Source organism: Mus caroli, chromosome 16 (assembly GCF_900094665.2).
Source record: "Mus caroli chromosome 16, CAROLI_EIJ_v1.1, whole genome shotgun sequence".
Taxonomy (NCBI): domain Eukaryota; kingdom Metazoa; phylum Chordata; class Mammalia; order Rodentia; family Muridae; genus Mus; species Mus caroli.
Window position 1 is genome coordinate 14,907,444 of NC_034585.1, and position 12,731 is coordinate 14,920,174.

At 48.1% G+C, this 12,731-nt stretch overlaps 2 protein-coding genes across 3 annotated transcripts in view; one reads left to right on the forward strand and one right to left on the reverse strand.

Moving 5' to 3' along the window:
- Comt (catechol-O-methyltransferase) overlaps positions 1–3,597 on the reverse strand; it is an 18,929-nt gene extending 15,332 nt beyond the window's left edge. The window contains exons 1-2 of one of the 2 annotated variants that reach the window (XM_021184490.2): positions 3,452–3,536; positions 1,386–1,440 (exon numbers count right to left, since the gene is read on the reverse strand). The gene's annotated coding sequence lies outside the window, so the exon portion shown is untranslated. Of the gene's footprint in view, positions 1–1,385; positions 1,441–3,451 lie in introns of both variants that reach the window. The other variant, XM_021184491.1, reaches the window with a different exon arrangement.
- Txnrd2 (thioredoxin reductase 2) overlaps positions 3,521–12,731 on the forward strand; it is a 53,443-nt gene continuing 44,232 nt past the window's right edge. The window contains exons 1-2 of the mRNA XM_021184489.2: positions 3,521–3,643; positions 6,792–6,857. Coding sequence (XP_021040148.1) covers positions 3,541–3,643; positions 6,792–6,857 — 169 coding nt within the window. The 5' untranslated portion in view covers positions 3,521–3,540. The remainder of the gene's footprint in view (positions 3,644–6,791; positions 6,858–12,731) is intronic.

Genomic DNA, 12,731 nt, shown 5'->3' on the forward strand with positions numbered 1-12,731 from the left:
CTCTCTCTCTCTCTCTCTCTCTCTCTCTCTCTCCTTTTTTTTGGTTTCTCTGTGTAGTCCTGGCTGTCCTGGAACTCACTCTGTAGACCAGGCTGGCCTCAAACTCAGAAATCCACCTGCCTCTGCCACCCAAGTGCTGGGATGAAAGGCGTGCGCCATCACGCCTGGCAGAATCTTTTTTAAACAGGAATAATCTTGGGCTGTGCTCAGGAGCTCAGAGGTTAGCATACCCCAGGGTACAATCACAGCACTGTACAAAAAGTCAAAATGCTGTTCTATGTTTATCGGAAAGGGACGTAACTTTCCATGTTTCAACAGAGAAGTACGGCAGCTCACTAGATTCTCGGTCTCCTTTTCTTCTCCTTCCTCTTCTATTAAGGCAGGGCCTCATGTATCCCTGGCTGGGCTTAGACTTGCTATGTAGCCAAGACTGGCCTTAAACTCCTGATCCTGCCGTTCTACCTCCCAGACGCTGAGAACTCAAGCATGACGGTTGCTCCCCCTCGTGACCCGATTGCAGATTCTGATCTTCTTCACTATCTTTGAGGATTTATGACTTACCTGTTTCATCCCGTTTTCTTACATGCTTTGTTGATTTTGGAGGTGGGGGGTGAGGGATAAGATTTCCTGTAGCCCACACTACTCTCAAACTCGCTCTGGAGAAGAGGTTGACATTGAATTTATCATACTCTTGCTTTAGTTTTTGGGTGCTGGAAATACAGACATATGCCACTATGCCTAGTTTAATGAAGTGCTAGAGATAGAGCCCAGGGCCTCATGCATACCAGGCAAGCACTCTACCAACCGAGCTCCATTCCCCAGCCTTTGTTCTTTCCTTCTGAAGTCAGAAAAACTCAAGAGGAAAAGGGGAAAAAGTCCCTTATTCCAGGGTCAGTTTGTGTTGGCTAAAAGTCAAGAAACTTCAATACAGCTGGTAAAGCTAAAATTGCCTAGAGAAAGAATAGTATTTTCCCAATGCATTCAAATGATGGTAAAACAGCTGGGGCTGGAAAGATCACCCAGGTCTGATCCCAAAACCCACTTAAAGCCAAACATGGTAATACATGTTTGTAATCCCAGTGCTGTGAGATGAGAGGTAGAGAAAGAAAAACCCCAGGAGCTTGAGGGCCAGCTACCACAGCGTAAGCAGAAGTAAACAAGAGAAAAGAGCCTGCTCCAAGCAAGGAGGAGGCGAGAAAAGACACCCATAGTAGTCCTCTGGCCTCCCCATGTACATCATGGTAGGCGCTCGCCCATACTCACACACACAAACACAGATAGAGCCAGGCACGGTGGCTTAGGAACATCATCCCAACATGGGAGAGGCTGATGGGGGTTTTAGACAATCTTCAAAAAGTGAAATCAACAATAAAACTTGTACTTACTTAGGGGCCAGAATGTCTGTAACTTTGAGTTTCACTGTGGTAGGACTCTCATCCCCTAATAAAAATATGGACATCAGAAGACCGTCTTACATCTTCATTTGCAAGGAGAAAACAGTGCTGATGTTTTTAGTTTTTTTCTCTTTCTCCAAAGGCAGGGTCTGTAACCCAGGCAGGCCTGGAAATCACTATGTAGCACACTGGCCTAAAATCCATGCTTCTCTCACTTCTGCCTGAGTGCTGGGACCACAGGTGTGTGCTGACACACTGCTTCATCTTTTAAGCTGCGTGTAAATATATCCACATGCTACATCTGGCTTTAATATCTGCCCACAACTCTCCAAACTGTTCACAATTCTTCTCCTTCCTAATTTCTTGATCTTTGGAACAAAAGCCTGATGGTTTTGGGTCCTGCTGGGAACAGTGCTTGATGCGGCTCTCCTATCCTACTACGATCTGGGAAAGCTTGAGGGAGAACCTGACAGAAACATCAGATTTCAACACACCAAATACTCTGGGGACAACTTTCTGCCTCGGTTACAAGGGCCACGAGGGAAAGTCCTCAACTGAGTAGGTGCACACAGTGCTCCAGGAAATGATCACGCCTGAAACCGTGTGCTCACACACTTCCACCTCCTACACTCAGAGGATAACTTGGTAAAGCCTCCAGGCTGCTCCTCAACAGCCATCTCAAAGACACTTGGCACCTGGCATCTAGAAATGTGTTCAACATACAACTCAAAGACTGATTTGTTGCCTGGCGGTGGTGGCGCACACCTTTAATCCCAGCACTTGGGAGGCAGGCGGATTTCTGAGTTCAAGGTCAGCCTGGTCTACAAAGTGAGTTCTAAGACAGCCAGGGCTATACAGAGAAACCCTGTCCCGAAAAACAAACAAACAAAAAGACTGATTTGTGGCTAACACCAACCTTTCTGTTGTCTTCTTAAGAATGACCCTCACATGGAACAGAAAATGGACTTCTGTTCAATAGGAAGGACGTCTCCCTTTCTGGAAAAGGGTCCTCTACTGGGTGCACACACTGGAGGCTTAGCCACATTTAGCCAAGCTCCTTTTAAAAATGTAAAGTTTAGCCTCATCTCTGAGAGCTCATGGCTGCATCCCTTGAGCAACTTTAGACCCCAAAGCTTCTGCAGCTCTGCAGCTTCTGTGGGAGCATGGGAATTAGCCCAGCAGCAAAGCCATGAAAAGTCTGTATAAAGCACCCTTCCCTTCCCTTCCTGGATTCTGTGCTCCTTTGTTCCCCAGAAACCACCCACTTGTCACCTCTGCTCAAATGGAGATGACTCAGCTGATCCCCTACAGCTCCTAGGTAAAATCTGTCCCATTAATTAGGGTGATGCTGTTTCTCTGTGACAAGCTGTCCTCTAGGGCCCTACTCCACCACAAGCTCCCACAAGTGGCAGCTCCCACTGTTCTTCCAAGGCTCGGAGGGCCAGCAAGGACCCCAAAAATCCCTGGCTGGAAGACTTTCTCTTTTTATCACACTGTCTAGCACACACCCAAAGCCTGCCGTAGTGCTCCTGCCCTAGTGCTCCTGAGCTCCAAGGGGTCCCTTTGGGGGTGGGGGGTGGGTAGCACTTCTTTTGCAAGGAGTGACCCGGGGGCATCCTAAGGCCTCTCTCAAGAACCCCTGTTGAAAATCAACAGCTTCCAACTCCACTGACCATCCCTGAGCCCTGTAACTTTGACCCTAAGGTTTGCATCCCAATCCAACAACTAAGTAAGTCAGACCCTCTTATGATGGGCCAGGCCCTGGATGTGCTACATTCTATCTAGGTTAAGCCCAACTCCACAGCCCCACCGAAGGACATATCTTCCACCACAGCACTGATACTCAAGTTCCCCGTGAGAACTGTGGAGACCTGCCTCCCTTCAGCGACACCCCAGCCAAGATCAGACCCCCTTCATAAGTGTCCCCATCCCCCAGCGCCGGCTCGCGCTCTCCTAGGTCAGGCCCAGTTCCCACGTATGAGCCCTTCACCCCAGTCCCAGTTTGGTGCATGCAGATTCTGATCCCGAGTCCGAGCTCCGCGCGGGGCACCACTCACCTCGTCAAGGCTGCGCACAGGTCCGACCCCGAGGCGCGGACGCTCAGGCAGTGCGAAGGGCAGCCCTGACCGCCTGAGGTCCCCGGACCATGGCGGCGATGGTGGCTGCGCTGCGTGGACCCAGCAGGCTCTTCCGGCCGCGGACACGGGCTCTGACACGCGGGACAAGGGGCGCGGCGAGTGCAGCGGGAGGTAGGGTGGGGTCGTGGGCGGTGCACGCGGAGAGGGCGCCTGTGCGAGTGTCCACAGGGGGTCGCGGTGGCGGGGCTGTCTTGGAACGTGTCCGCGTGGGCGTGCCCACACAGGCCAGGGTTCTGATTAGGAGGGGACCTGCTTCTAGCAGGGTTGCTTTTTCCCCACGTGTCTAAAATGTTGGCGGTGCCTTGCCCGAGGTCCTCCTGTGGTGGCAGCAAGCCCAGTCTTCTGGGGTTTGTGTCCCCAATATTAATCGTAGCCCTGATGTCAGGGCTGTGATGGTAAGGGCTCTAATGGTCACAGGTACCCACTGGCACACAACTCCCTAGGTGCAGCAACTCTTTTTATTGTTGTTCTAGTTTTTTTCTTTTTGTTTTTGTCCGTAATCCCACCCCCATGTAGCCCAAGCTGGCCACAGACTGCTTAGGTAGTTGCCACTGACCGTGGCCTTCTGGGGTTACAGTCATGAACTACCTTGGTTTGTTGTTTTAGGCTTGATTTTGATTTTTTGAGTCATGGTCAGTTGGCAGTGCAGCTAGAGTTAGCCTTGAAGTGTTGGCCCTTCCTTCCTCAGCTTCCGAATGCACCTTCATGACCTGCCTAGTGTTTGGGGAGTGAGAAGACACTAGAAAGTTTGTGGAACCAAGCCCCAGTGCTTGCTTGTCAGGGCTCTTGAGAAGGGGAAGAAACAACTTCTTTGCACTAGGAAGAGTTATTGCTGAAATCAGGATAGTAATTAATTTCAAAGGGGGAAACTGGGTATCTCTCAACATGGGTCCACTACCCCCAATAGGCCAAGTTCCCCCAGAGTTTCCCAGTGTATGATCAGTTTCATGGGTGGTCTCCATTATGTCTTTTCACGGTGACCACCCTTAATACTGCCCCCTGAATGTGAGTGACAGAACTCAATTCTGTCCACAGGGAGTGAGCATAGAGGGAGAGGAGCAAGGGCAGGCCAGGGTTCTTCACAGAGGCAGTGGTATGAAAGGTACAATGGCTGGCCCTTGGTCTGCAGGGCCAGGGCAGGTAGACTGACTGCAAGTGGAAGTTGGCAGAGGCCTGGTGGCTCAGTGGCAGAAGCCAACCTGGGAGAGTACAGGAAGCACTCACTACATGTGAGGTGGGAACCTAGGGGACAGACCTCAGGGATGGAAGGTTGCTCTTTCAGTAGCTTTGCTAACTCCCAGGTCTCTGGCTCTTCAGGGTCTCCTAGTGCTGTATATTAGGTGGAGGTAGTTTTAGTGATTTTTGTGGAGGTTAAAAAAAAAACAAAAAAACCCCAAGTCAGTCAAAGTACCTGTGCCATTGGTACCATCATTCTGTGTCATTGGTACCGTCACCCTACATAATAACAGTAAAATGTCTGTAAAGGAGGGACAAGAGCGACTCAGCACTCACTGCTCTTCCAGAGGATCCAAGTTCAATACCCAGCACCCACATGATGACTCCATTTCGAGGGGGGATCCAGTGCCCTCATCTGCCCTCTGGCACTGTATGCCCACAGTGCAGACATATGTGCAAATGAACACTCAGACACATAAAATAAATAAAAGCCAAAGAGTATGTTGAAATCTGTAGACAAGAGCTTCACTGAGCTCACAAGTCTAGGGCCCTTCAAGCTGCTAGGAAGCCCTTGTGGCTTTGGGATTTGTTTCCCACTGGGCAGAAAGCACTACTGACTGGAGGACTCATGTCTCACACCCCAAGGGGTTCAGGACTTTGCTTTGGTGAGGATACTGTGAGGTCTAGGGAAGATGCCACCCGCCATATGACTCCAGGTCAGCTTTGCCGTCTGTCCTTTTGAAGCAGGAATACCCACGTTTTCCAGCTGAGGGGTGGGAGAGGGTATTGTATCATCCAAACAGGAGCTAGGATAAGAAGGCTGTTGGCCTCTCTGGCAGGCAGGTACACATTAGGAGACCATCTTCCTTTATCAGAGCAGCCAGGCCCTTTATTTAGACCTTGTCATGTCGATTAGATTCCTACTGCCCTGTTCCAGACGATAGAAAGAAACTGAAACAGGAACACGGTGAGTCCTGAGGCAGAGTTGAAGCAGAAACATGTTCTGGAGATGAGCTGTGGGCAGAAGGACAGGCCTAAGGACAGTGAGTGAAGGCTGGGATGTGAGGGCCCCAGTAGGCTTCTCGCATCCTTCCTCATACTGACCCTTGAAACTCTCACTGTGGCCGCCTTCTAAGTTTTTATCAGAGAGGAGGCTTCTGGGTGTGCACTGTGGGAAAGCAAGTGGACTGAGATAAGCCAGCCCTGCCAGTTATTTGGTAGCAAACAGGCAGAGGATACAGTATAGGGCCTCAGAGCAGGATGACCCAATAGGAGCCCCACTCGGGCAACAGACAGGACAGGCATCAGCAATGGAAGGTAGGATCCTTCTTCAGGGTAAAGATACAGGATCTCGCACCTCTGGCACACAAAGCACACAAAGCCTGCCAAGCTGGTCCTCACGCCAACTTGCCTCCTTTCTTTTTGAGGAGCACATCAAAGCCATTAAATAATTTGTAACTGTTCAGGCCTTCTCGGGACTTGAACCTGGGGTAGAGTCAGCTGTGGAGCTGCAAACCTGTGACTTTCATCTATGTGTTCCTGTGCTGGGGTGCAGGCCAGAGACCTTGAAGGGTATGGGAGTCCAGGGTTTTCTCTGCAGCCTTGCCTACTTAAGGTGTGGCCACTTAAAAGTATTATGTTTGTATTTGGCTCGTGTATTTATTTAGTGTGTTCATGGGTGTGGGTGCATACATGCATGGTCCTGGCACACATGTGGAGGTCAGAGAACAACCCTGAGACTCTTGACTGTGTGGGAGGGACTACATATATATTCTTGGTTGCTATAGTGAAGAGTCACCTTTACCACGGAAAAGCATGTAGATTGAATGAAAATGTTCTTGTTCTGTCTGGCTGAGGACACTGAGTGAAGTCTTGGGTTCTAAGTCTCTTTTTGGGAGTTGGGGAGGGTTTTTTGCAAAGATGGACATATGCCCTAGCAGTAAGTCTCGGCACTCTCTGGTGTCTCATTTGTGCAGACAGTGTGGTCACCCCTGAGTGCTTTGTACCACACAGAACTGAGGGAACGAGAGCCAGGTCAGGTGTGGGTCTGGTGCCTTCTTATCTCTCCTCCCTTCCTCACCAGGGCAGCAGAGCTTTGATCTCTTGGTGATCGGTGGGGGATCCGGTGGCCTAGCTTGTGCCAAGGAAGGTATGTAGCTTGTATTTTGTGTCTCTTCTGGTGTGCTGGGACTTCGAAGCCTTGGGGTCTCCTAGGAGAGGATGGGTCATTGTGTCCAGGAGCAGAATGTTCGTTCCAGGAACAGGTGTCTCCTCCAATCTGGAATCCACACAGATCCTGACTGTGCTTTTTCCTGCAGAGCCCCGTCCCTATCTGTTTTTCCTAAATGTATTTTTATTGTTTTGGAATTATGTGTGTCTGTGTCAGTTCTGGAAATGTGATTGTGAGTGCAGGTGCTTGTACTCTAGAATAGGGCACCAGATCCCCTGGAGCTGGAATTATGCAGTTGTTAGCCGTCTGACATGAGTGCCGGGAACTGAACTCAGGACCTCTGTAAGAGGAATCTGCTCTCCTAATCACTGAGCCATCTCTCTAGTCCCATATTTTGGTTTTTGTTTCTGAGATTTTTTTGTTGTTGTTCTTTTTTACTTGAATGAGCTAGCATTGACAGACACTAAACCAGTACACATTAAAGAGAATAACTTTGAGACCGGGTCTGATCGTAAATATCTGTGATATTAGCTATTTAGGAGGCTGGGGCAGAATAAAAATCAAGTGAATAGTCCGACTGGTGGGTGTGAAAGACTCCGAAAGGATCCCCTCGCTCAGGCCTCAGGACAATAGCGGACACCCAAGAACTCACGATAGACCGAGCTTGTTGCAAACCACATGAGGTTTTATTCTGGGAAAGCCAGAGCTCTGGGGACGACTCATATCCCACGCAGGGGTAGAGGAGTCGACCTCGAGGGGAAAGAGGTCCCAGTTTTTATAGGCCCTCAGGGGGGAAAGGAGAAGGGGGGAGTAGGGGATTTCCAGATCTAAACAATGTCTATTCTCAAGAAATGGGTATGGGAGGGGTACAAGGAAAGAGTCTGGTGCAGGTGTAGCAACTCAGGATTGGCCGGGCTGTGGTTGCTGGGGAGATTTTCTGACTCTTTCTCAGCAACCAATATCACAAACACCTGGCAATGGGCTTCATCAGTGGGCACACACATGGGTCAAGGAACGGTCAAAACATTGGCAGACACACAGGTTCAAGGAGTGGCCAGAACATTGTGCACCTCTATTTTTCTAAATCAGTGAAGCTAGTTCTGCTAACACTGACGTCTATCTTGCCAATTTCAGGGCTTCTGTGTCCTTTTACATTCTCTCAGGATCTTTCAGGTGTATCTGTGAGACCTGTACCACAGTGAGGATGGAGGCCTGGCACCTCTCACCAGTCTGTATAGGCTGCATAACTACAGCCTCAGAGTGACTGCGGTTCTGGTTTTTGTTCTTGGTTTCTTTTGTTTGATTGTTTTTTGTTTGTTTGTTTGTTTTGGGGGGGTCAAGACAGGGTTTCAAGGTGTAGCCCTAGCTGTTTTGGAACTCACTTTGTAGTCCAGACTGGCCTCAAACTCAAAGATCTGTCTACCTCTGCCTACTGAGTACTGGAGCTAAAGGCACGTGCCACTACCACCTGGCTTTGGTTTAGGTCCTGGATGCCGGCAGTCTAATGGTCAAAATATCAGCAGGTTTGGCTCCTTCTGGCTTCTTTCCTTGGCTTTAAGGTGGAGTCTCTCATGTCTTCATGGGGACTTCCCTGTATCCTAATCTCTCCTTACAGCAAGCACACCAGTCAGTTGGCTGACGGACCACCCTGTAACCTCATTCAACTTTATCTCCAAATGTAGCTGTGTGTTTGTCTCTGCGGCTCTATGTCATACCCTTTGGTACTAAGGGTTCTAACTAACATGGATTTTAGCAGGAAGAATACAGTTCAGCCCATCACTCTTCCCAGCTCCCTTTCCCCTTGGTTTGGTTCTGTGGGACAGGTTCTGATGCGGCCCTGGATGACCTAGAACGTGCTCGATAGCCAAGTCTGACCTTGAACTCCTGATCCTTCTGCCTCACCTTCCCAAGTGCTTACATTACAGATGTGAGCCCCCATGCCCAGCTTTGGATGCATGCGTGGAATTCTCTAGGGAAACTGGAGCAGCTGAGAAGATGGTGGAAGATGGTGGATTTCTTTTGGGGATTTCCTCCCGTCCATTTTCTCAGCAATATTTTGTAGCTTGTTCTCTCCCCAACCCCCATCTCTTTATTTATTTTTCTCCACCCTCCCCACTAGCTCCAGGCCCCTCTTACTCCAGCCCCATTTGCTCTGGCCCATAGTTCTTTTGTTTTTTGTTTTGTTTCTCGTTACGGATGGTTGTGAGCCACCATGTGGTTGCTGGGATTTTAACTCATGACCTCTGGAAGGCCGGTCAGTGCTCTTAACCACTGAAACATCTCACCAGCCTTTTTTTTTTTTTAGACTTTTTGTTTTGGTTAGGTTTGGTTTTGGTTTTTTCGAGACAGGGTTTCTCTGTGTAGCCCTGGCTGTCCTGGAACTCACTCTGTAGACCAGGCTGGCCTCGAACTCAGAAATCGGCCTGCCTCTGCCTCCCAAGTGCTAGGATTAAAGGCATGCACCACCACCACCTGGCTTCACCAGCCTTCTTTCTCTTTATCAAGAATCATTTTTGAGATGTTGGAAGATGTTGGAAGGCTGGCTCCGTGGTGAAAAGCACTCACTGGCTGCTGTTGCAGAGGCCCTGGGTTTGGTTCCCAGCACCTGTCCGGCAGCTTGCAACTCTCCGTAACTCCAGTCACAAGGGATTCAGTATCCTCTTCTAGCCATGAGGTGCACACACATGCACATAAAACAAATCAATGTGGTGGTGTATGCCTTTAATCCTAGCACTCGGGAGACAGGCAGATCTCTGTAAGTTCGAAGCCAGCCTGGTCTACAGAGCAAGTTCCAGGACAGCCAGGTGTAGTAGTGCACACCTTTAATCCCAGCACTCGGGAAGCAGAGGCAGCTATATCTTTGTGAATTAGAGACCAATCTAGCCTACATAGTGAGTTCAGAGGCAACCAGAACTACAAACTACATAATAGAGAGACTGTATTAAAAAAAAAAAAGCCCACAAATAAAGATAAAAATAAAATTATTTTGAGACAGAGTTCAATTATGTAGCTCAGGCTGACCCCAGATTCTCAGTCCTTCCGCCCACACTTCTGAAGTGCTCTGGTTTCAGGCAATCACCTCATTGTTTTGTTTTTTATTCTTCTCTCGTATATTACATTCTGGCTGCAGTTTCCCCTCCCCTCCCCCAGCATCCCCGACTCCACCCACTTACAGTTTTTAGTGTGTAAATTTCTAGCTTGTTTCCTATTGCCATGCTAAGACATCTAACCAAAAGCCACTTAGCAGGTGGGGGTGGAGAGATGGCTCAGGGGTTAGGAGCACTGACTGCTCTTCCAGAGGTCCTGAGTTCAAATCCCAGCAACCACATGGTATCTCACAACCATCTGTAATAAGATCTGATGCCCTCTTCTGGTGTGTCTGAAGACAGCTACAGTGTACTCACATAAAATAGATAATTAATTAATTAATTTAGAAAACAAAACAAAAGCCACTTGGGGTGGAAAGTCTTTAATTGGCTTGTGCTTCCGTGTTAACCTTCATCACTGAGGGCAGGAGGTCAAGGCAGGAACTTGGAGGCAGGAAGTAGAACAGAGCCGTTGAGGAACACTGCTTACTTGTGACTCCCTGGCTTTCTTTTATTTTTAATTTTTATTTATTTATTTATTTATTTATTTATTTCGAGACAGGTTTCTCTGTGTAGCCTTGGCTGTCCTGGAACTCACTCTGTAGACCAGGCTGGCCTCGAACTCAGAAATCCACCTGCCTCTGCCTCCCAAGTGCTAGGATTAAAGGCATGCACCACCACACCCAGCTTTGTTGTTGTTTGTTTTCCTGGCTTTCTTTTATAAGAAACCATTAGACCTCCTGGCTAGGGATGACACCACCCACAGTGGGCTGGTCCCTTCCATATCAATTACTAATCAATAAAATACCCTCACAGACTTGTGAAAATACCCTACAGGCCAGTCTGATGGAGGCATTTTCTCAATTGAGGTTCCCTCTTCCCAGCTTTTATAAAGTTGACAAAAACTAACCAGTATAATTGATGCTTTGTCATTCTGATACATGAAGATATCACTATTAAGCCATAAACTTCCCTTTTCTGTTTATCTCCAAGATCACAGGTTGATATCACAAGGTCAAAATCAATACAGAGTTAAAAGCTCCACAGTCTTTCAAAATGCCAATACTTTAAAAGTCCAAGTTCTTTTTAAAAATCCAATAATTCTTTGAAAGTTCAAAGCCTTTCAACTTTAGGCTCCTGTAAAATAAAAGTTACATACTCATTCCAAGAGGGAAGAACCAGGGCACAGTTACAATTAGATCAAAGCAAAACCAACATCCAGCAGTATAAATCAAATCCTGTAGCTCATTGTCCAAGGTCTGGGCTCACTCATGATCTCTGGGCTCCAAAGGCCTTACACAGCTCCACCTCTCCATCTCTGCCCTCCACAGCACAACACATAGGCCTTCTCGTAGGCGCTGGCCAGCTCCACATCACAGCTGCGTTGTCCTTGCTGGTCATCCTGTGGTCCTGGCATCTCCAGTATGCTCAGGCATTCACTATAAGTGAGGCTGACCCTCACTAATGGTCTCCTGGTTTCTCTGCAGAGACTCTGACCCTGCCACATGGTGCCAAGGCTCAACTTCTCCCCATGACTCCTTCAGTCCTGCAGCTTACATACCCCCCAAACCAGTGCTCTGTGGCATACTCTTGTACATTACCAAGTTTGGCTGCCAGCTTGAGATGTAGCCTTGACCCCTCTGGACTGTAGCTTCCTGGAAGAGTTTCACTAGTTAATGGTGTTGGTTTCTTAATTGAAGCTAATTTCTCAGCTTCAGCTGACCAGTGTCTATTGTCCTAGTAAAGCAAAGATTCCACTTCAGCAGGGCTAGTCTCTCTTTTTTTTTTAATTTATTTATTATATGTTAAGTACACTGCAGCTGTCTTCAGACACCTTTTTTTTTCTTCTCGCTCTGGCCCCATTGCCTTGCTGTAGCTGTCTCCAGACACCCCAGAAGAGAGTATCAGATCTTTTCACTCATCTTATGAGCCATCATGTGGTTACTGGGATTTGAACTCACGACCTTCGGAAGAGCAGTCGGGGCTTTTAACCGCTGAGCCATCTCTCCAGTCCCCAGGGCTAGTCTCTTAGTCATAGCTGATGCTTCATCTCCAGCTGACCAGAAACCATAGTCTTAATTCAAATATACCACAAGAATAACCCCACTAGTTGTCCTTCTGAAACGTCACAGGCCAGGCCTCCGTCATCTGCATTTCTCTCCACGTTCTCCTTCCAAGCCTCCACAGAACAGCCATTTAAGCTCTGAGCACTCAATGGCTTTTCTAGCCTAAAGCTTCAAACACTGCCACAGTCCTCCCAAAACAACGTGGTTAGGTCCTCACAGCAACACCTCATAGCCCTCATATTGACGTCTGTCTCCAGTTTGCTTTATGTTGCTATAAAACATTCTGACCAAAAGGAACTTGGGAAGAAAAGGCTTTATTTGACTCACACTTCCAAGCTGCGGTCCATCATTAAGGAAGTCAGGGCAGGAACCTGGAGGCAGGAACGGAAGCAGAGGCTGCTGAAGTGCTGCTTACTGGAGCGCTTCCCTGGGCCTGCTCACTTCGCTTTTTTATTTTTTTCCACTTAAAGATTTATTTATTTTATATGAGTATACTGTTGCTGTATTCAGACACACCAGAAGAGGGCATCAGATCCCATTACAGATGGTCATGAGCTTCCATATGGTTGCTGGGAATTGAACTCAAGACCTCTGGAAGAGCAGTCAGATCTCCTAACCAAAGAGCCATCTCTTCAGCCCTCACTTTACTTCTTCTTCTTCTTTTTTTTTTTTTTTTTTTTTTTTTTTTTTTTTTTTTTTTT